The sequence below is a fragment of the Equus asinus genome, chromosome 22 (assembly GCF_041296235.1).
Source record: "Equus asinus isolate D_3611 breed Donkey chromosome 22, EquAss-T2T_v2, whole genome shotgun sequence".
In the NCBI taxonomy this organism is placed as follows: Eukaryota; Metazoa; Chordata; class Mammalia; order Perissodactyla; family Equidae; genus Equus; species Equus asinus.
In genome coordinates, this window is record NC_091811.1 from 20032308 (window position 1) to 20055887 (window position 23580).

At 36.0% G+C, this 23580-nt stretch overlaps 1 protein-coding gene across 8 annotated transcripts in view; it reads left to right on the forward strand.

Moving 5' to 3' along the window:
* RIMKLB (ribosomal modification protein rimK like family member B) overlaps positions 1 to 23580 on the forward strand; it is a 69560-nt gene that overhangs the window by 29083 nt on the left and 16897 nt on the right. For all 8 annotated transcript variants that reach the window (XM_070493937.1, XM_070493942.1, XM_070493935.1 and 5 more), the window contains 3 exons: positions 15836 to 16066; positions 17986 to 18072; positions 19828 to 20031. In XM_070493937.1, the coding sequence (XP_070350038.1) occupies positions 15836 to 16066; positions 17986 to 18072; positions 19828 to 20031 (522 nt within the window). The remainder of the gene's footprint in view (positions 1 to 15835; positions 16067 to 17985; positions 18073 to 19827; positions 20032 to 23580) is intronic.

Below are 23580 nucleotides of genomic sequence, written 5' to 3' on the forward strand. Positions count from 1 at the left end.
TGTATTAGTAGATAAACCTACCCCCAAATAACACTTAGTTATTTCATATAGTTAAAACATTTTAATTTGTTCTGGACATTTTTCTTAAATATTCCCCTGGAAGTTTCCTCTTAGTTAATTGCACAGGGAAGAGAAGGGAACAGTTTGAGAGCACCTACTGTATACAAAGCATAGTGCTAAGTACATCTTTTTTAAAATACTAACAGCCTTGTATTGTTCTTGATTATACAAATAATGCAAACAGTACCAAAATATAAAGATTAAAGCAAATATCATCTGAAATTTTACCATCCATATGTTGATCACTGCTAAACACACACACGTAAATGGATTTGTAACATATATGCTATTCTTTAAAATTTTTTCCCCTTGTCAGTGAGTGTCATCTGTGTGCCAAGATACTAGGCACTGGAGATGTAGAGTTTAGCAAAATAGACATAGTTCAACTGGTTCGTGTCTTCTTTACGCTAAGTGGGAGACATGGACATTACACAAAAGTCACAGAAATAGTTACCTACTAAGTGTTATAAAAGAAAAGTACAGTGTGATATGAGAGAGTACACCAATAGAATCTACTTTAGGTTAGGAGGTCAGAAAAGGCCTCTTTAAGCCTGGAGGATGCGTAGGTGTTATCCAGTGAATGAGAAGAGGAGTATGTGCATCACCTAGGATTCCTCTGCCATGAAGTCCCAAAAATGGAATCACTGTTCATTGCCAAACTGTCCTCCTGAAAGAGCATGCCCTTTTCCAATATCCTCTCCAGTGTGGCTGTTTTCATTTTAATGTTAATTAGACAAGGAATGGCCCAGGATGAGTTGCTTTCTGCTTCATCTTTCGGGAACTTGGACTGTACATGGGATTTACAGTTGGTTGTTTCCATAAGTCAGAAAATAGCTTGTTTAGTATTCACAGGAAAAGCCTTTAGTGTCTTCAATCACCAGGAAGAAATTTCTTTTATGAACTCAGGTCTTTTTTTTCCCCACTCCTCCTATTATCAAAGTAGGCAGCTTTGATTTATTTAGTGTGCATGCTAAATCAGTCTGCGTTTTCATGATTAGTTCTTCAGTGAGATACTTGAATGAAATTTTATCTTTCAGCTCTGACTACACCTGTCTTAGAGTGATTGCTTTCCCTTTCCGAAGTAGTTGAGGAAAGTGAAGGAATTGGATTAGTTGTACCTTTGATACTTTAAACTCTTTCTGGTTTAGGGATAAAATAGCTCTTGGAAATGGCTATAGTTTATATGTGATGTTGAGTATTATAAATTAGGACACAGCTGTATGAATAAAAGTTACTATGATGAATTACAGGCAGTTGAAGTGAGGTAAATTTGGAAATGTGGTGCTCTTGGAAATAAATAAGCAGATCCTTATATATAAGTGCCGTGTCAAATAATTCCCTTGGTTATGATGTGGGATGAGATAGTGATGAAGTGTTAAAAGACATCGAGTATCCCTTGTCCCTGCCCCCTAAATGCTGTTATTAAGATAACCAGAACTGTCCCACCAAATGTTATTAAATTTTGAGGACTAGATATACAGATAAAGTTGCTAAGTCAGTTCTTGGCCTGTGGTACATTCTACTTGTTTCTTGACCTTCAGTATCATACCCCTCACCCCTCAGCTCCCTTTTTTTTTTTTTTTTTTTTTTTTTAAACTAACAGCACATGGTTTTCCTTTTGAGAAATTCCCTCTTCCATATTGTCTAGCCTTGGTGGGGCTGTTAGGCATAGTGCCCTTTAGAGTCAAGCTAGGTCATAGTTGGCTGTCTGTTTTTAATGTCTCTCTTCCCTTTGACTTTGAGCAGTTCAACTCAAGGATGGAAGGAGAAAGTTTGGAATTTAATTATTTTGATGTGGCACCTTGATGAGACTCCGGGTTGTTTCTTGTTTCTTGGATTCCCAGAATTGCCTTGGTCTTTTTTTCTGAGCCTGGTTTTCTCAGCATTCGTTTTAGTTCTTTGCACAATCCTATCTTCATCCATTAATTTTTTTCCTGTTCAAGTTAACTAGTTACTTACAAATAAAATAACCTTAATCAGTACAGAAATCAATTCCAGAGCACAGATTTCAGACAGTAGACGTTCAGAGAATTTGTTACTTGGCATAGATAGGGCAGAAATCAATTAGGACCACCTTTCTTATTCCAGAATGGGAATCTAATAACCCATGGTATATAGGGATGAAGCTGGTAATTAAGTAATTACCTTTATTACCTTGGAACCATGGTTTTGTTGAGGATAAAGCTCAGGGGAATCTGGTACTGTTGCCACAGAAAATTTTTTTTAAAAAAGTATGAGGAATTTGGAAGCAGGAGACTAAAATGGTGTTTGAAGGCATTGGGGGACTTAAAGGAATGAATGAGGAGCTTAAATCTCTAAATTCTTTCTTCAAGGCAAATGATGGAATTCAGGGGCTTTCCAGTATTTGGAACTGTAGGTCTAACTTAACCATTAGAGTACATTCATACTAAAAAGAGTCTTCCAGCTATCATGCTGTTTAGGAAATTATTAGCACAGGTAGGGATTTGGAAGTAACCCATGTGACATAATGAAAAGAGCTTGAGCTTTAGAACTGGTTAGGTTTGCTGTCCTGGCTGATCTAGTTACTAAACTAAACGTTTTTGCAGTTGGTCACACTGATTGTCTTGTTTCATTGGGGTAGTGTTAGTGTGGTCGAGTGGATTCCACCTCCTAGCGACCCTGTGTACAGTAGAGTGTAACCCCGTGTTTCATTTACTTACTGCTATATTAAATTGTTGGTAAATTCTTCCTTTAAGGACAAGTAGGATTAAAAATTAATAGGCCTGCTTTGTAATGTGCTTAAGATTACTTGGGATATGTATAAAATGCTGTGGTATGTTGTCTGACACATAGGAAATATTCAGTAAATGATACTGTTATTAATTGGTGACATGATACTCTTCTATTGTTTATGCATAGTACTTTTGACAGTTATGAAATTGGAGGATTTGATTCTCTAAGACTGTTCTCTGAGAGATACTCGATGACAAGTCACCAAAGAAGAACTTAAGGAGTAATGGGTGTAGTTATAAAGTGAGCTAGGAAAAGAATGATAATCTGTCTCAGGTCTTAGAATGCCAGTTTTAAAATTATATTTCTTTTCAAACACTTATATAGCAGTTTCATAGCTTTTTACAAATATTAACTTATTTGATCCTGGTAATAATCCTACGGGGTTGGTACTGTTGTCTCTATTTTATAAGTGAGAAAATGGAGTCCTGGATTGGTTAAATGGCTTATGCAAGATCGTAAGCTATTGAGTGGTGGAACCAAGATTTAAAATTAGGCAGGCTGTCTTCAGAGCTTGGAATATATTCATATTTCTTCCCTTTACTTGCATATGAGGTGGCATACTATAAATACTCTTCTGTCTCTTGCTTTTTTATCCACTAGATTCTCCAGGATATCTTATACACATAATCATATCTGCAAATGATGACAGTTTTTGTAGTTTCTATGTCTTTTCTTTCTTTTTCTTATTTTACTGGATTAAATGGGACCTCCACTATAATGTTGAATAAAAATGATGATATGAGCACACTTGTCTTATGCCTGATCTTAAAGAGAGTGCTGTGATGTTGTTTCAATAAATAAACCTGATGTGTACTGTAGATGTTTTTGGCAAACACCCTTTATCGGGTTAAGGAAATTTCCCCTCTCTTCCTAGTGACCATAAGAGAGGATTCTTTTTACACCACGTACTTATCAGCACTTGTTAACCGTCAGTTTGATTTTAGCTATTCTAGTGGGTATGAAATGGTATGTAATTGTGGTTTCATTCTTATATCACGGCTCACTGATGAGGTTGAGTATCTTTCATATATTAATTTGGATATCCTCACTTGTAAAAGGCCTCTTCAGGTCTCTTTTCTATTTCCTTTTGGGTTGTCTAATTATTTTACTTTTGTAAATGTCTCATTTGTAGCTTAGTTTTTTAACTTAATGCTGTCTTGATAAATAGAAGAATTTACTTTTAATGTAATCTAACTTGTCTTATTGTTCGTGGTTGATTCTTTTTGTGCTCTGTTTAAAAAGTCTTGGGGCTGGCCTGGTGGTATAGTGGTTAGGTTTGTGGGTTCTGCTTCAGCAGCCCAAGGTTCGCAGGTTCAGATCCCAGACGTGGACCTAGCACCAATCATCAAGCCATGTTGTGGCTGCATCCCACATAAAATAGAGGAAGATTGGCACAGATTTTAGCTCAACATCAATCTTCCTCAAGCAAAAATAGGAAGATTGGCAACAGATGTTAGCTCGGGGTCAGTCTTCCTCACACACGCACACAAAAAGTCTTTCCCTACTTTGAGGTCATGAAGATACCCCTTGATCTTAAGTTCTAGAAAGTTTATTGTTCTGTCATTCACATGTAGATTTATAGTCCACCTGGAATTGATTTGTGTGTGCTGATGTTTCATTTTCTTTCTCTTTGAATATTTGGTTGTCCCAGCACCTTTTACTAAGAAGACTGACCTTTTCCCACTGCTCTCTAGTGTTACCTTTGTAATAAATCAAGCATCTGTACATAGATGAGTTTATTCTGTTCCTTTGTTGTAAGTGTGGTTCTTTTCATCAATACTGCACTGACTTAATTACTGTAGGTTTATGATATCCAGTAGAGCATGTCTTCTCTCTTCTTCAAGAATGTCTAGATTAGAATTGTATTGAATTTATAGATCAATTTGGAAAGAAATTCATACTGTTGAACGTTCCATATATGTGAACATTCACACATGGGCTCCCCCTCTTTCTGTCTGTCTTTCTCATTGTCTTTGGTGTCTCTAATATGGTTTTGTAATTTTATCCTCAGAGGTCTTGCACATCTTTCATTAGATCTATCTTATTCCTATGAATTTTATAATATGTGATATAATTAAAGTTTTTTTCATTTCTCACTCATTGCTGGTTGAGTTTTATATATTGACAAATACCTCACTTCAGTAATTTATTATAGATTTTTTTGGATTGCTTACTTTCAAAATTGTATTATTTGCAAGTAATGACAGTTTTATATTTCCTTTCCAGTCCTTATGTCTTACTTCCTTTTCTTGACTAACTTGCACACGATAGGACCTCTAGGACAATGTTAGATGAAATAGTTATAGTGGATATTTAGTCTCATTCCTGACCTCAGAGGAGAGCTTTCAACATTAAACCATGAAGCACGATGTTGGGAGTACAGTTTTGAAGACACCTTTATCAAAATAAGGAAATTTCCTTCTACTCCAGATATGCTAAATATATTTTTAAATACTGAATGCTTCTTGGATTTTATCAAACAGTGTTTATACATCTATTGGATGATCATATTTCTTTTTACTGTATTGCAAATTACATGATTAGTTTTTACAAGTTAAACCAACTTAAAGTATTTGGAATAAACCCAACTTGCTTATGATCATTATTATTATTGTTGTATTGCTGGATTTAACTTGTTAATGTTTTGTTGAAGATTTTTGCATTTATGTGTATGAATGAGATTGGCTTGTAACTTTCCTTTCTTGAAATATCATTGTTAGTTTCTGCTAAGTTATGTTGGCCTCGTGAAACAGGCTGAGGAGTGGTTTTTGTTCTTGTTGTGGTTGTCTCTCTCTGCTTGCTGAAAGAATTGTGTAGCACTGGTTTTACTTCTTCCTTAAATGAATGATGTGAATTCACCTTTGAAAGCTATTTGTGCCTAGAGTTTTCTTTGTGGAAACTTTTTAACTAATTTCAGATATACTGTTGTTCATGAAATCCTTCCATTATCTTTTATATGTAGTGATGCCCCCTTTTCATTCTTGACTTTGTTTATCTGTGCTTTGTTTTTTTTCTAGATCAGTCTCACCAGAGATTTAACAAATTTATTAGTTTTCTAGGGACCAACTTTTAGCTTGGCTGGTCTTTTCTGTTGATGTTTGCTTTTTGTTTAATTTCTGCTCTTTTAAATTTTCTTCTGTTTACTTTGGGTTTTTAGATATTAATATGATTTGATTTACCTTTGGTGTTTTGAGTTACTTTTGGTATTTTGAATTTGAATTGGCTTATTTTTCTGCAGCATTTATAGAGACAATCTTGTTTTAGGCAGGATAGCTTCAGACTCAGACCTGGGTTTAAATGCCTGCTCTGCTTCTTAAAAACTGTGAGACAAGTTCAAATTTCAGTAAATAATAATTGAGCATCTATTGTGTGCCACATAGTGCTGGGGGTAATAGCTCTGAACAAGATAGTCAGATTCCTACTCTCATGGAACTTAATTTCTAGTTACTCCAGCTCTCAGTTTCCCATCTGCAAAAGGGGATGTTGGATGGTAATGATGATTAAGAGTTATGTTAAGTGATTGTTATGTCCCAAGCGCTTCTTCACTAATGTTAATCAAATTAATCCTCACACAATGCTTTAAAGGAACTTCTCTTACTAGTCCTATTTTACAGATGAGGACTCTGAGGCACAGAAAGGTTAAATAACTTCCCTGAGTTTACACAGTAGGTGGGTGGTAGAACCAAGATATGAATCAGATGTGGGGTATTTGTCACATGCCGGAGAGGATCTTGTGATAGGTCTGCTCACTTTCTGTTTTTGCCTTTGCTTTCCCCTCATCACTATCCGTTGTTATTTGGGGTCTAAGTAAAACATTTGAGGGAAAAACCTTAATCTCCTAACTTTCCCTGTAGTTTTCTTTGGAGGATTCAGTATTCAAAGAGTTTGATATAGTTCCTCTTCCCCTTGTTATTTCATTATTCCATAGCTTTTTATTTATATTTGTTTAAAATTATATAAGTATATTTATATATTTTTATTTGTATTTATTTTTACTTCTAGCTGTATTCACAGAGTTCTAGGTGTCATGAAGTTGTGTAAGCTTCTCTGGATTGCCAAAAGTAGGATAGAACAGATTGATATAAATATTTGTCTTTAACCTGGAACCACTGTTAAAAAGAAGTTTACCCTTTTTCAAAGTGGACAGAGGCACTCGACATTTAAAAGAAGCTTTGTCTGCATTACAAAGACACTTTGCTTCCTCTCTCTCCTCTTCTACAGTAGTCTGTTGTTGGGAGGATGTGGTAAATTTTTATGGCTAGCTTTGTTAACAGTGACTTAAATTATACATTTCCCCACTATCTTCTATATAGCTTTTCCTTACCATTTCAGTAAAGATTGCTGTTTTATGGGAGAAGAAAATGTAATAATTAGATTTGATATAGTATTTCAGCTTTTTAATTTCCAAGTCATATTAGGATAATAATAAGGAAAAACATTAAAAGTTTCCATGCTAACAAAATAGAAATATGTCTTCTTGCTTCTAATACTGAGTCCTTATGCATCAAATATTAAATAAACCAGATAAGTTTGATTGGGTGTTGAGGGCAAAAGGAGATAAAGAAACAAGTTCTCCAGTTGTATTGCTAGTAACAGCACAGGAGCCATCAACCTACCCCACCCCACCGTTGTAAACTGAGAGCAGTTGATAGCTACTAACAATTGTTAAGCACTAACTGTGTACCAGTCATTTATTAAGTACTTTACATGCATTCTTCCGCACCCCTCACCCTCCTCCATACTCCTCAAAACCTCTCAAGTGGGGCTTGGACTTTATCCCAAAGCACAGAGTATCTTGAAGTAGGTGCTCCGCAAATGTTTTTGAATGAATAAAAGAATGATTGGGTAAATAGATGAGTCCCTTAAGGGTATTTTGTGTTTTTACTTATCAATTCCATGAGGTATATCTCCCAAGCCAATTTTTTTTTCTTTTTTTTTACTATCTATAGAAAAACTAAAGAGAATGTATTTAAACATGCAGAATTTGAATAACAACATTTATAAAATTTAAGGAGATGAATTATTTTAGCTAGTGCATCACGTTTCTCTACATTTCACTGTGTACCTCCTTTTGCCAAATTTTGGGATAGAATTGGTTCTCTTGACCTGAGTTTCTGTGGTTTTTTGAAGTTACTTACAAAAGAAGCTAGCCAGTCATTGCCTTCAATAAAAGATGCTTTTAAAACGGACAGCTATAATCTAATAGCTTGTTTGCTTGCTTTCTGTTTTCCTCTTCTCTTCTTTCTTTTCTCTCTCTTTTTTTAAAATTCTTATTCAGTTTATTTAAACTAAAAAAAAAAAGCAACAGTTCACCCATTTTCTTTCTCCCTCTTTTTTTTTTTAAATACCTGACTGTCAGCTACAATGCCGCAGTGCTCTGTGATAATGAGGTACACTGATAGCATACACAGAAACACTTCCTTTTGTTTCTTTCTGTACCACTCAAGAGGATCTGGGAAAGGAATTTTATTGGTTCCTCATCATTCCCCAAAGAGCATACCTTTGAAGAAAAAAATTGTATCTAACCTGGGATTAATAATTCGATTAGACTTGCAAACAAATTGGAGGGGAAAAGGATTGCTGAGGATATTAAAGAGGGATGTTTTGATAGGAAACACAAAATATATCTTGTTAGGAAGCAGCTAAGCAGATAGGAAAGGCCTGTCTATTCTTATAAGAACAGATTCTTATACTTATTTTTTATGTTTGATAATTAGTAGCTGTATGAGTTCTCATGCAGCCTTAGCAAAGACTTCTTAGTGCTTTGTATAACTCTTCTCAGAATTATCTGACCATGAATTCCCATTACAAATTGTCCTATTCTCTTGAAAATCTAGGTAATTACTTTTCTTCCTTTGTTTTTTATTAGTTTGAAACTTGGTGGAGGAAACAAAATTAGTGATTAAAAGAAAAGTTTGAGGACACTTTTGATGTGTTAGACATATGTGAAGACAGGATTGCATTTTTGGTGGGCGTCAGCTCTGGGTGATCTAAGCCTTCTTGCTGAAATCTTTTATTAGTCAATGTCCTAGAATAGATTAATTGAAAAATAGATTTATAGTGACTTGAGTATTGTAAATGTTCGGAACTCATCTGGTCTTTTTTGGTGATATGACTCTTGAGATTTTACATTGTCGATGAAAATAATCCATAACCAATCTAGAAATGAAAATTTGGGTGAGTTTATTCTGAGCTGAAATCTGAGGACCATGGCCCGGGGCCTTTCTTCCTGAAGGAAGAAAGGGCACCAAGGAAGTGAGGTATACAGAGTGGTTATATACCCCCAAAGAGGCTGGTTCACATGTGATTGAAATGTCTCTCCCACAATAGTCACAAGATTGCCCTGTCTGCACAGCACTTGATGGACACAGCAGGTAGTGGATCTGCTATCTCAGAGGGCGTAGCAGGAGGCAAATCTGTTGTCTTGAGCTGGGTGGTCACAGGTGAACTCAGCAATCAGTTTCTAGCCTAAGGAAAGATGCTTAACCCTTAAAGAAATGCCAATGTTGGGAGGGGGAGGAAAGTTGCACCTTTATCTCAAGGGCCTTTGTTCTTGCCATAGGGAATCTCTAAAGCAGATATACAATGCATGCTCAACGGCCTTGGTCAGGCCCTTTTGGAAAGACAAGGTCAGGCCGAATTAGGTTTACACAAAATGGCTTCCTCATATACTCCAATATATCCTATTACTTGCCATTTTTATTTGTCACATGTGAAACACCACTTTTTGGTGGTGAATTCAGTAGCTCTGTTGGTTAAATAATGGATCAGTTTGCTGAACTATTGACCTAAACAACTAAATTTTGTTAGGTGAATTTAGTTGGGAGTAGGAACCTCAGAAATTGTGAATCTCTTACACTTCCTCCTTGCTTTTTCTAGTTGAAACTCACGGACTGAGAAAGAACATGTTAGATTTCTGGTTTTAGATATGGTTCTGATTACCTTTTAAGTTATTTTAGGTTTTAGTTAGACTTTCCTCCTCCCTCCTTCCAAGATGAGCTAATATAACTACTTTCATTGCAGTAATAACACTTAAAACATAAATGAGAAGGGAAATGGGCCAGTGGTAGAATAGTAAATAGGCTTTTGGTGTTGGTGAAAGAAAAGATGAGAAACCACTGAAAAAATTTTTTAAAAAAGAGCTGAGCAACAAAACTTGGGGATTTTGAAACAGGAGTAACTAGCATCAGTTTTCTTTAGAGTATACTCAAGAATTTGACATGATGTCTTGATCCATCCACCCCCCCCAACTAAACCCCCAAATCTCGTTTTTTAACTAAAAAAAATTTTTTTTTTTTAAAGAGTGGCACCTGAGCTAACAACTGTTGCCAATCTTCTGTTTTGTTTTGTTTTCTGCTTTATCTTCACAAACCCCCAGTACATAGTTGTATATCTTAGTTGCAGGTCCTTCTAGTTGTGGGATGTGGGACGCCGCCTCAACGTGGCCTGACCAGTGCTGCCATGTCCGTGCCCAGGATCCGAACCCTGGGCCGCCGCAGCAGAGCGCACGAACTTAACCACTCAGCCACGGAGCCAGCCCCTTACTAAAAATTTTAAGTGAAAAGAAAAGTGGAAAGAATTACAAACAGCTATATTCTTGCTACCTGGATTGGGTGTTCAGTAATAACCTTTAGTCATAGTTCTTTCATATATCTTTTTCCTAATATGTACAAATGTTATATACATTATAGCCTTTTGACGGAGTTATTTACCTTTCAAAACAAGTAGCTGTCTATATGTCACCCCTAAATGCTTCAATGTCTGTAGCTAAAAAATAAGGACACTGTCCTATATAAGACAATACCATTAGCACATCTAAGAAAATGAATAACTCTTTAATATTATTTAATAGATACTCTAGAATCAGATTTTCACAATTGACTCCAAAATATCTTTTTCACTTATTCTTTTCAGATGGGGCTCTGCAAGGTTCTATATTTGGATGTGATGTCTACTTAGCTTTTTTAACTCTAGAGTGGTCTTCCCATCTTATTTCTTCAATGACGTCAACTTTTTGAAGTGATCAAAACAGTTTAATGTCTCACATTCTGGATTTGTCTGATAGTTTCCTTGTGATGTCCTCCTGAAACTTCTTGTGAATTGGCATGATCAGGTAGAGGTTATGCATTTTGGGCAAAAAAATTACTTCATAGGTGATGGTAGATACTTCATAGTGCACTCAACCGGGAAGCACAAAATGACAGTCTGTGCTGTTTGATCACTGAGTAAGGTAGTGTCTGCAGGGTCTGTCTGTTACAAAAATCTGTTTTTATCTTTGGCTTAGTAAATGTCTGATATTTTGGCAGCATACAAATATTCCATCAACCTTTCCTTAATGCTTTTAGCATTGTAATGATCCTTGCCTGGTTCACTGATTTCACTGGGATTTACAAAGTAGTGATTTTCTAATTTTGCTATTTCTTCTATATTAATTGGCATTCTTCTCCAAAGGAGAGCTTTTCCTACTGGTGGTAAACTATGGTTCCTCCTGAAACAGTGGGATAAATGTAATTTTTCCTCCTTACTTACCAGTTTTTAGAATAGAGATTTGTATAATAGTCCCTCCAGTGATACCAAATAAGGCTTTTTTACCTTTCTCCATAATGACTATGGATTCATGAACTTTTTTGCTGTGTTATCAGTTAATTATTCTTTTAATGGTCAAATCATCTGAAATTTGGCTAATGGGAGCCCCTCCAGACTGTCCCCGTATTCTAGTTAACACAACTCCCTTAGTCTTTGAGTGCTTCCTTGATTTTTGGCACAGAGATTGTGCAGGTTTTTAAATATATATAAACAGCACCTTTACTTGGAACTTTCTGTTAAAATTCTTAAAATTCTGTAAGGTTTAAAAAGATTCCAGAAGTCTCAAAAAATCCTCTAGAACACTAGAGGATAGAAGAAAAATAAATGCCAGTCAGCAGGAGTCTATGAGTTGTCTGTTTCTTGTTTCCTGAGGACAAAAACACTAATACTTATTCCTAACAGTGCAGCCAAACTCTCCTTTCAAAAAGTACAGCTTTAGAGTAGCCTACATGAGAGAGTCCCCACTTAAATTACTGGCAAGGAGATTGTTAATATCCCGAAGAGAATTATCAGACACTAGCACCTTTTCACTCTGCCTTGACAACAGCAGCAGCCTTTTAATACATAATACATTTTTATCCTAAAAATATAGGAACAAAAATTGTCCCCCCATCCCATTGCTATTCTAAGCTTAACTCATCATTAGCTGTTAATTTGCTTGATCGTACACTTAACCCAAAACATAGATCCAAAGTATTCATATAGTCATGTGCCGCATAGCAATGTTTCGATCGACAGCGGACCACATGTACAGCAGTGGTACCGTAAGATTAGTACCATATAGCCTAGGTGTGTAGTAGGCCCTACTGCCTAGGTTTGTGTAAGTACACTCTGTGAGATGTTCATATAATCACAGAATTGCCTAACGATGCATTTCTCAGAATGTATCCCCATTATTAAGTGATGCATGACTCTATTGAATCTTCATCCCAGCCCAAGAGATCAATAGCACATAAGGCAGAGTTGTAAGAGATGTCACTTTGCCTTTTTTGGCTCACATTCATTTGTACCTGCTCTGCTTCCCTGTCCTGGATCACCTTCTCCTTGCCTAGAATAACAGAGTGTTTGTTTCTGTTACAGGTGGCATTGAATTTCTTTCCATCCTCGGTAATACCCATAGTGTACTATGCAGATCTGACTGAGCTTTGGGTCGAGTACTCCCATACACCCAATTTCCAGTGGCAGCAGATAGGTGGTTCCTACTAGTGGTATGGACTGAGCGTGGAACAGTTCCATTGCTTCCTTTATCCTATCTCTTAAAAAGGAGCAAAAGCTGTCTTTAGTTTGGAGAAATGAGAAGATAATGTAATAATGGTTTAATTTTTCTCTTGACAGTTGACAGTATCTCTTTTCCTGATCACTCAAGCTTTTCTTAAAACTCAGTCTTCTTGTTACCTCTGTTTCATTTAATGAATTTGATCATTCTCTCCTGATAATATTGACTTTTCTTTTTTTTCTCATAATACTGCTTAAAACTACATTATCCTAGTTATTTGACTGATTTTTTTCCTCAGGTGGTTGTATCCTTTTGTCTCATTGAGATCCATCAAATTTTTGTCCTAGGTGTCTCCATTTTTTTTCTTTTATTTTTTCAGCTTATATATCCTCATTTCTTCGGCTACTACGTTTTGGGCTGACTCCCATAAATAATAAATAAATAAATAAATAAATACACACACACATACACACACTCTCTCTGTCTCTCACACACACACACATGCTCTCCACAGTACCAATATGAATTATATATACATATATGTATAGTTCCAATCCATACTTCAACTATTATAGAATAGTTCTACTTTGATGTCCTTATTGTTATCACCAAAACTTTCATCTTTAGATCCAAATTCAGCATCTTCTGCCCTAAACTGGCTTCCCTTTTCAACTTTCCCATTCTCCATATTGTGGTCTCAAAACTTTTAACCCCCAACCTGGTCACTAGGTTTTTCTGATTTAAAAAAAAGGGTGCCCTTTAGATTTGCCTGTTGAGGCAAGTCACTAAAGCCTAAGAAATGAGAAAGTGCAGAATTGCAGAAATCTGCTGCTGCTGTCAGGATTGCTTATAGCAGCACAGTGAACTATCATGAGGAGAATGCCTGAAGCCACTGGCAAAACCTCACATCTGATGACCACACACCTACCTGTAGTTGCCCCTTGAGGATAATGACTTCTGCTTCTCTTTCATCTTTAAAATTCTCTGTATTTGTTTCATTGCATTCTCAAAATGGAGTCTTGCTGGCAAGGGAGTGTGGGAAATGCTTCCTAGCCTCTGCCGGACAGGGAGGGATTAAAAGATGGGAATAGTGTGAAGTTTCAACAGGCAGTATCTATCACACACCCTCAGTTCCCTTAATCAGAACAGATATAAACTTATTAGCTCAGAATGTGGATTCAGCAATTCCATTTCTCAGTGTTTACCTGAAGGAAATGAAATCATTATCTCAAACATATTATCTGTACCCCACTCTTCATTGCAGCATTATTTACAATAGCTAAGACCTGGAACTAATGCCAGTATCCATCACTCGATGAATAGATAAAGAAAATGTGGTATATATACACAAGAGAATATTATTCAGCCATAAAAAAGAAGGAAATCCTGCCATTTGTGACAACGTGCATGGACCTTGAGGGCATTATACTAAGTGAAATAAGTCAAAGACACATACTGTATAATCTCACATGTGGAACAAAAAAGAAAAAATCTAACTCATAGATAGAGAAAACACTTTGGTGGTTGCCAGAGGTGTAGGATGAGGGAAATGAGGAGATGTTGATCAAAAGGTGCAAACTTCCAGTTATTAGATAAATAAGTTCTGGGGATGTGATGTACAGCATGGTGACTATACTTAGCAATACTGTATTGTATACTTGAAAGTTGCTAAGAGATTAAATCTTAAAAGTTCTCATTACAAGAAAAAAATTGTAGTTCTGTGAGGTGATGGATGTTAACTAAATTTATTGTGATAATCATTTCACAATATATACACATATAAAACAAATACAGGGTTATGTGTCAATTATATCTCAATAAAAATTTGTGGCTTTGCATATTTGACACCTTAACTGACCAACCTTATCTTTCATATTACATCAATACAGATTGTAGTTCAGGCACACATTGTTCGTATTGCTGTTTTTTGTCCTGTGACTTCTGTTACTCTTTACAACTGAAATGTCCTTTCTCTTTTCTTTAAACACACGCATACCTTAAGGCTTATGCTCTATTTCAGCTGTTACCTCTACCTCACTGATCTCTCCTGTATCAGAACTAACACGTTTAAAAGCTAATACTATAAAAATTAATACATAGAATGTCTGTCTCTTCTGCTAGAATGAAAGCTTCAAAAAGCAAGGACCTTATCTGCCTATTTACCAATCTGTTTCCGACTTCTAGAAGAGAATCTGACACATAGTAATTGCTTAATATTTATTGAATGAACAAATGTCCATGAGTAAGGATTGATCATATGGTATATCTATAAAATAGAATTCCATTCAGCCCACTAAAAAAAGGAGGAAATAAAGCTATATATGCACTGACATAGAAAGATGTCTCTGGTAGAATTTTAAGTGGTGAGAGAAAGTGACATAATATACATATAAAATATATCATTTTTCTGAAAACTATCTACATATCTTTCTATACTTAGGTAACAGTAGGGAAAATACATACTATTTACACAGAGTACCTGGAATGTTAGATGGGAGATGAATATGTTATATATTTTTGTATTCGAATATTTTAAACAAGTGTATATGTACTATTTTTTTTTAATGAAAATAAGTTTTAAGGAGCAGCTCATATAAATACCTTGTTCATTTATTATTTGGGACCTCTTTAAATAGAATAGTATTGGATAAAATTTAAACTTATCTTTTTAAATTTTTTTTTCATTATAAAAGCATATATCCTTACTGAAAAGAAAAACAAAGAAGACAGAGAATTGTATGGAGCAAAGTATTTAAATTCCCCATTCTACCTTTCTCTTCCTGCCTTGCCACCCACTCACACTCAGAGAAGGCCGCTTTCATCTTTTATCCTTTCATATATTTTCTATGCATATGTAAACACAAACAAAACTTACTCTCAGATTTGCTTTTCTTTTTTTTTTAACTTAATGTTATGTACCTGGACCTTTTTTCCATCTCTGAACATAGAGATTTATGACATTCTTTTTAAAAGCTCTGCAGTATTTCATTGTATTGACATGTACCATAATTTATTTAACTAGTGCAGGAATTTTCCCCCTTAAATTTTCTTTTTTCTTACAAAGGAATATAGTTTAAGGAGGAATGTCTATCTGTCCCAATGAAATGTTAACAAAATAGTACCTTTGGTTTTGTGACTCAAGCCTTGGTATATTTCTCTTCCTCTATTTTATTGTATATTCCCTTTTAATGGGTTTGGCTTCATTCCTGTATATTTCAGGCCTACGGATCAATGGAGAACTAATTACTGCCTACCCCCAGGTGGTGGTAGTGAGAGTACCAACCCCTTGGGTGCAAAGTGATAGTGACATCACTGTTTTGCGCCATCTAGAGAAGATGGGATGCCGGTTGATGAACCGACCTCAAGCCATCCTGAACTGTGTTAATAAATTCTGGACGTTTCAGGAGTTGGCTGGCCATGGTGTTCCTCTGCCAGACACTTTCTCTTATGGTGAGTTCACTAATAATTTATAACCCAGGTTTTAGAACACTGATAATTTTTAAAACCATACTAAATTTATAGTTATGTGATATAAGGAAATTTGCGAACATGAAAGAAGTTGTTATAGAAGTGACTTTTAGTTTTAATAACCTGGACGGGAGAATTATGAATCATCTCTTAAGATTTAGTTCCATGGTGTAAGTAGAATGGGCTTAGCAAACTTTTCCTGTAAAGAGCCAAATAGTAAATATTTGAGGCTTTCTAGGCCATAAGTTCTCTTTTCTGATCCTCAGTAATGCTATTGTGGTATGAAAACTGCTATAGATAATGCTTAAATAAATGTGACCGTGTTCCAGTAAAACTTTATTACAAAAAAAGGCGGTAGACCAAATCTGCCCCACAGGCCTTAGTTTGCCAACCCCTGAGGTAAAAGATAATAGAATTTGATAACATCTTTGTTTTATTTCTGATTACCTTCGTTACCATTTTCATGTTAAGTTTTCATAAATATTTTCTTATTTTTTTAAGGAAATGAACTCTACCTAGGTATGCTTTAAACCAGTGGTTCTAAAACTGTCTGTGGTAAAGGATCATTTTTTTTTAAAAGCCCAGTCTGCTGTAGATACTCTCATAAAGTATAATTAAAATATCATAGGAATGTCAGATGGCTATAAAAGTCTCTAGTGCTTACTCTTTTTATATTTATCTGGTCACATATCAAGAGCAAAGAAGTCACAAACAGGTACAGGTTACTGCACCGCACTTTGAATAGCACTGCTATGAACAATATTAAGTTAATATATTTCCTGCCTTTCCGGTAGTTCTAGTTTGGAAAGGATTGGACTTAGTATAAATCAGTACAGTTTTTCGTAAAGATATTTCTCCAAATAAATGTACAGTAGCATGCTTGGAGAATTAAGGAGGCTTTTTAAAAAAGTCTCTATCGTCTTCTTATTTTTAATATGTTAAAGAAGGGAACTCCTCATCGGTGTGGCATGTGTGTATATAATTGCTGTTTCTAGCAATTGCTTAGAAAAAACTGTATGAATAGTTTGAGAATTCTGTCTTCCTGATGCTTTTGGGATGTTATGACTTATATCATTGGTCTACAATTCATGATTTTAAGAGAATGGAAAGGAGAAAAAGGTTAACCAAATTAACAAATATTACCTATGGTCTGATGTTGAGGGTTTAAAATTAGAGGACTGAATCATCTTAATTTCTCTAAGCTACAGATTTATGATATTACAGTTGCTTAACAAACTTTTTTCTGGTTTAATTTTTCTGTATCATCATGCTGATTTTTTACAACTACAGTCCAGTTTTGCTCTAATCTTGATACTGTACCATTTGTTTCTGGGCAATAAAAACAGTCAGAAGCAAGACTTATTAACCCATGGGTACTGAGTATCTTAGTGTAGAAAGAACTCTAATAATGGAGATAAAAGTAAATGTGTGTGTTTGTTGAGAGTATGTGTGTGTATGCATGCAGCATCTTTTCAACCTTGGATGAGTCTCCTCAACTGACTCATTCTTCCATTTCTTAATCCAAATGGGAATTGAATATACTAAAGTAGATCTTCGGGCTTCTATTATTTGTGTGGTGGAGGAATAAGGGATGTAAGAATGAAAAATTGTATAGAATTAGGAAACTTTGTTTTAGCTGAAAGATATTTAATTTCTTTAAGCTGGATGTTAGAATATTTATAGTTTAAGATAGCTTTCATTCATTTTTAAAGTCTGGTTGTTTTAAACTGATATTTAACTGTATTTTCAACTTTTTGTTTATTACTTTCTCCAAGGAAAACAAAATTTAGCCATCAGGTTTTACCTTCTTCCTCCTTTGTGCTGCTGACTTCAATGTAGATAAAATTTATACAGAACACCTCTATTGCTTTTTTTCTTAAATTTCTTTTTTGTCCAACCAGGTGGTCATGAAAATTTTGCTAAAATGATTGATGAAGCAGAAGTATTGGAGTTCCCAATGGTAGTGAAGAATACACGGGGTCATAGAGGTGTGTATGAGTTGTTGCTACGGGACATATTTTGAAATTACTCGTGAGAATTAGCAAGGGTGATTATACAAAGTAGATTTTTTTCTTAATCGAATCAAAGCAATTATTATTTTCTTTGTATTCACTCATGGTTATTGACTAGACAATAATTCTTGTCAATTGGAATTCATAGCTTTTGAAGCAGGGCTTCTGAAGAATAATTAGAAGGAAATTGTTAGGTGCATGGTACCTCAAACTTAGAGAAGGCTACTGTGAGTTGTTCAGTTTGGCTGGAAGTTATTTCTGTTCATTTAGTGATTGTCCCAGGGATTTTTAAGAGGCACACTTATGGGCCAGCCCCGTGGCCGAGTGGTTGAGTTCGTGCACTCCGCTTTGGCAGCCCAGCGTTTCGCCAGTTCAAATCCTGGGCATGGAGATGGCACTGCTCATCAGGCCGTGCTGAGGCAGCATTCTACACGCCACAATTAGAACGACCTACAACTGAAAATACACAACTATGTACCGGGGGGCTTTGAGGAGAAAAAGGAAAAATTAAAAAAAAAAAGATGCACACTTAATTTAGACTGATTCTCAAACCTTGGATCACTAGCCTCAGGCATCCCCTTCCCAGTTTATATACTTCAAAGACTTAAATGTATAAGGCAAAACTATAAAGCTTTAGAAGACTGTGTATAAAAATATCTTAATGACTTCAGATTAAAGAAGGATTTCTTAAGGAATAAAATGATTCATAAATCTCAGTACTTCACAAGGTGTAGTGCCTTGGCAGAGATAGCTGGATCAGGGTTCAGCTGGGAGTGTTGATTGCATTGTTTATTTTGGCTTCTCCAGTAAGGCAGCCAAGAAATCTCAGGGATCCTACAGTAAATGCTCCAGTGAACAAAGAAGCTGCCTGACCTTTTATGACCTAGCCTCAGAAGTCATGTAGAATTCTTCTGCTGAATTCTTTTGGCTGAAGCAATCACAAGCTCTCCTAGATTCATAGGGGTGGAGCATAGATTCCGCCTGTTCTTGATGGGAAGGAAGTAAAAGGATTTATAACCGTGTTTTAAAAACATCCACTTTGGGGCCGGCCCTGTGGCCGAGTGGTTAAGTTTGCGCACTCCCCTTTGTTGGCCCAGGGTTTCGCTGGTTCGGATCCTGGGCTCAGACATAGCACCACTCATCAATCCATGCTGAGGCGGCATCCCACATGCCGCAACTAGAAGGACCCACTACTAAAAAATAGACAACTATGTACTGGGGGGCTTTGGGGAGAAAAAGGAAACAATAAAATCTTAAAGACAGCCTCTTCCATTGGCACAAAAATTGATAGAGCAATGGAACAGACTGGAGAATTCAGAAATAAAACTAGGTATATAGTGACATACTGCTGTTTTACCATATGCAAATAGAGTATATTAATGTGGAAGATACGTTTTAACTCAGAGGGAAATGTTTTGCTAATACGTGAGGCTGGTATTGGCCAACCTTTAGGGATACATCATAGATCCATTCCTCACAACATTTACCAAAATTAATTCTAGATTACTGTTGCAAGAGTTTGGGGATTGAGGGAGTGGTAGAAGGATATTATTAACTGTGTTTTTATATACATTTTTGTATTGTCCCACTAATTACCATGACTGTATTACTTTGGTTTAAAAGTAATTGATTCTGAAACAGCAGATTGGGACACAAGAAGATGCAGGAGATAGATATCAACTGCCCACAGTTTGATGACTTACAGATATTTTTATTCTTTTTCAAACACAGGCAAAGCTGTTTTCTTGGCTCGAGATAAGCACCATTTGGCCGATCTAAGCCATCTTATTCGCCATGAAGCTCCATACCTGTTCCAGAAGTATGTTAAAGAGTCTCATGGACGCGATGTACGTGTCATTGTTGTTGGAGGCCGTGTAGTTGGCACCATGTTACGTTGTTCAACAGATGGGAGGATGCAAAGCAACTGCTCGCTAGGTAAAAACAATGCAGGTGTCTTGCTAATGTATAAAGTAATATTACAGCTTGTCCAGTGTGTATATGGAATATAACCATAGATCTTTTTACCTAGTGAGTTGAAAAACAGTTTTTCATGTTACATGTTTTCTTTCACATATAAATATGATTAATAGACTTACCATAAATATAATAAATATACTTTTGAGTTTTTCTAGTAGTGAAATTGGATCATAAATTTACTGGAGTTGGTAACTAAGACTCAATTTGTAACTGAATTCACAGATGTATGAAATGTCTGATCAGAGTTAAAGATTCCCTCTTTGGTGATGTACTTATTTTGTGTATAATTGGAATTTATTTAAGCTGTGTTCTAACCTAGTTTACCCATTGGTCCAAACAAGATTGTTGATTTTGATTTACTTAAGTGTGTATTTTCTGAGATCTCTTATTGTTGAAATGCCTCAGGGCTTAGTCTGGGTTTTTTCTTCTTCGCTGTTTGTTTCTAATTTCTTAGTAATCTAATCTAGCTCATGGCTTTAAATACCATCTATATGTTATTATTTTCCAATTTATATCTACAATTTGGGTTTTCTCCCTGAACTCTAGGCACATACAAATAACCGCCTACTCAATATTTCTGTGTAGATGTCCAATAGACATTTTCATCTTAACATGTCCAAAACTGAACTTCTGATCAACTCTCCCTCCCCGTGTGTTCCACCCACAGTTTTCTCCTTATCATTTAATGCAACTCCGTCTTTCCAGTTTAGATCAAAATCCTCAGTGTCATCCTCGATCCCTCTCTAGTCTCACACCCCAGATCCAAACTGTCAGGAACTCCTCGAAATCTGTAGTGTCAAAATGTATCCAAATATGACTATTTCTCGTCATCTCCACCACTAATACCATCTTCTCTTATTTGGATTACTTGTAGTCGCCTCTATTTGGTTATCTTGCTTCCATCCTTACTCTTCTTCAGTCTGTTCCTTACACAGCAGCAATATGATAGATCCTTTTAAAATACAAGTCAAATCAAGTCAGACTTCGTTCAGAATCCTCCAGTGGCTTCCCATTTTATTCAGAGTGTGGTAGTCTACAGTAGTCTAACAGGCCCTGCATGATTTGACCCTTAGTCACCTCTCTCTCTGAGATCTACAACCACGTGGATGAATCTCAGAGACATGATGTTGAGAAAAAATGAAAGTCACAAAAGAGAGTACATGTAGTATGATTTCATTTATATAAAACTTATATGCAAAACTAAACAACATTGCTGGGAATGCAAACGTATGTAGTAAAACAGCTATAAAGAAAAGAAAAAGCAGTGTATTGATAAGTGTGAAGTTCAATATAGTGGTTTGTTTCTGAGAATATGGGATAGAATAGGAGCACACAGGATTGAAAGATATGAGTGATATAAAGCCTAGTTTCTACTCTTGAAAAACTGACTTACACCCCCTTGAATTAGTTCTTCATGTCCCATTTTACATTTTTCATCACAACATATCATGCTTAATGCTGCTAAGAGCTAAATGGCATCTTTTCATTTCTGGGACACTGTTCCCTTTTACCGTGCTACCATGAGATTTAATTAACACTTCTTATACTTTATGTAAAAGGAAATTTTTAAAAAGTTAGTTTTACATTAAGAAGTGGTACTTTTTTTATTTTGAGATAACTGAGGCTTACAAAAAGGTATAAAGAATAATATAAAGGATTCCTTTGCACTCCCTGATCATTTCTCCCTTTCCTCCCCAAGTTCTGAACTTGATGTTTATCTTTCCTGTAAGTACTTTCAGTACTTCCGTCTTCCTAAACAAGATACTATTTTGTGTTATAAAACTTTATATAAATGATTTATAACTATATATACTCTTCCCCCCCTCCCCCCACTTAGCATCATTTGTGAGATTCATCTCTGTCAACATTATAGCAGTAAATTCTCACTGCTGTATCATTTTACCTGTTGACTATTTCTAGTTTGGGGCTTTTACAGACAGTGTTGCTGTGAACATTTTTTTGTGTCCTTAGATACATGCCCACGAGTGTTTCTAGGTTAACCCTTTTGCCCAGAGGTGGGATTTCTGTATCATGGTGAATTAGGTAACTTCACCTTTCCTGGATATTGCCAAATGATTCTCCAAAGTGACTATACCGCTTTAGGATTCTTCATTAAATACTGTTTCTTGTAGTGCCGCCTTCCTGTCAACTTGTGATATTGATAGACGTTAAAGATTTTGTCACACTGGTGGAAATTATATCATGTTGTTATTTTAATTTACACCTCTAACCCTTAGTGCTATTCGGGTATCTTCAGCTGTGAATTGCCTGTTCAGGTCTTTTGCCTCCATTTTTATTGTTTTTGTTTTTTTTTTTTTGCTTTTTCTTTTCTATATTGATTTGTAAGAGTCCTTTATGTAATCTGATTTCAAATCCTTCATCACTTACATGAATTGTAGATACAAGATTTTCATCCTGGTCTGTGATGTCTCTTCTCTTTTTTGTTATATATTTTGCTGGACAGAAATTTTTGTTGATTGATTGAGGAAGATTGGCCCTGAGCTAACATCCGTGCCCATCTTCCTCTGCTTTATATGTGGGATGCCTGCCACAGCATGTTTGATAAGCAGTGCATAGGTCTGTGCCCAGGATCCAAATGGGTGAAGCCCAGGTCACCAAAGTGGTGCATGGGAACTTAACCACTATGCCACTGGGCTGGCCCCAGAAATTTTTAATTTTAATGTCAAGCATATTCATCCTTTTCTTTGCATCTCTGCTTAGTGTTTTTTTTTTTTTTCCTGCTTTTATCTCCCCAACCCACCCCGTACACAGTTGTATATCTTAGTTGGATGTCCTTCTAGTTGTGGGATGTGGGACGCCGCCCCAACATGGCCTGACGAGCAGTGCCATGTCCGCGCACAGGATCCGAACCCCGGGCTGCTGCAGCGGAGCGCACGAACTTAACCTCTAGGCCACGGAGCCGGCCCCCTCTGCTTAGTTTTTTGTTGAAGAAATTCTTCTCCACCCCAAAGTCATATTCTGTTCTTGTATATAGTCTTCTAAAAATTTTGAAGTTTTGCTTATTGTGTTTAGGTCTTTAGTCTCCCTGAAATTGATTTTGTTGTTCAGTGTGAGATAGAGATCCTGTTTTCCTTTTTCCAAATGAATAGTAACGGGTTTTTCCAGCACTGTTTATTGAATAGTCTATTAGTTACTAATTTGTAATGCCATCTTTTTTATGTATTGTATTTCTGCATATTCATTGGTCTCTTAAGGCCCTCTGGTCTGTCGTATTATTCTTTTTTCTGTGTGAATATCAATCATACAGGCATTATTCCTGGATGTATCTGGCCTTATACCTAGATGTCTGATAGAGCAAGAACTCCTCTACCTTATTCTTCAAAATTGAATGCCCTCATTACTCTATCCCCAGAGAGACCTTTTTTATGATGAATATTCTCCCATCTTCAGTATTAACAGTAACAGCAGCTACCATCTCTTTAGTGCTTTATGACTATTAGTTGCTTTAATTCTCATAGCAACTCCACAGGTATTGTTATTACTTCC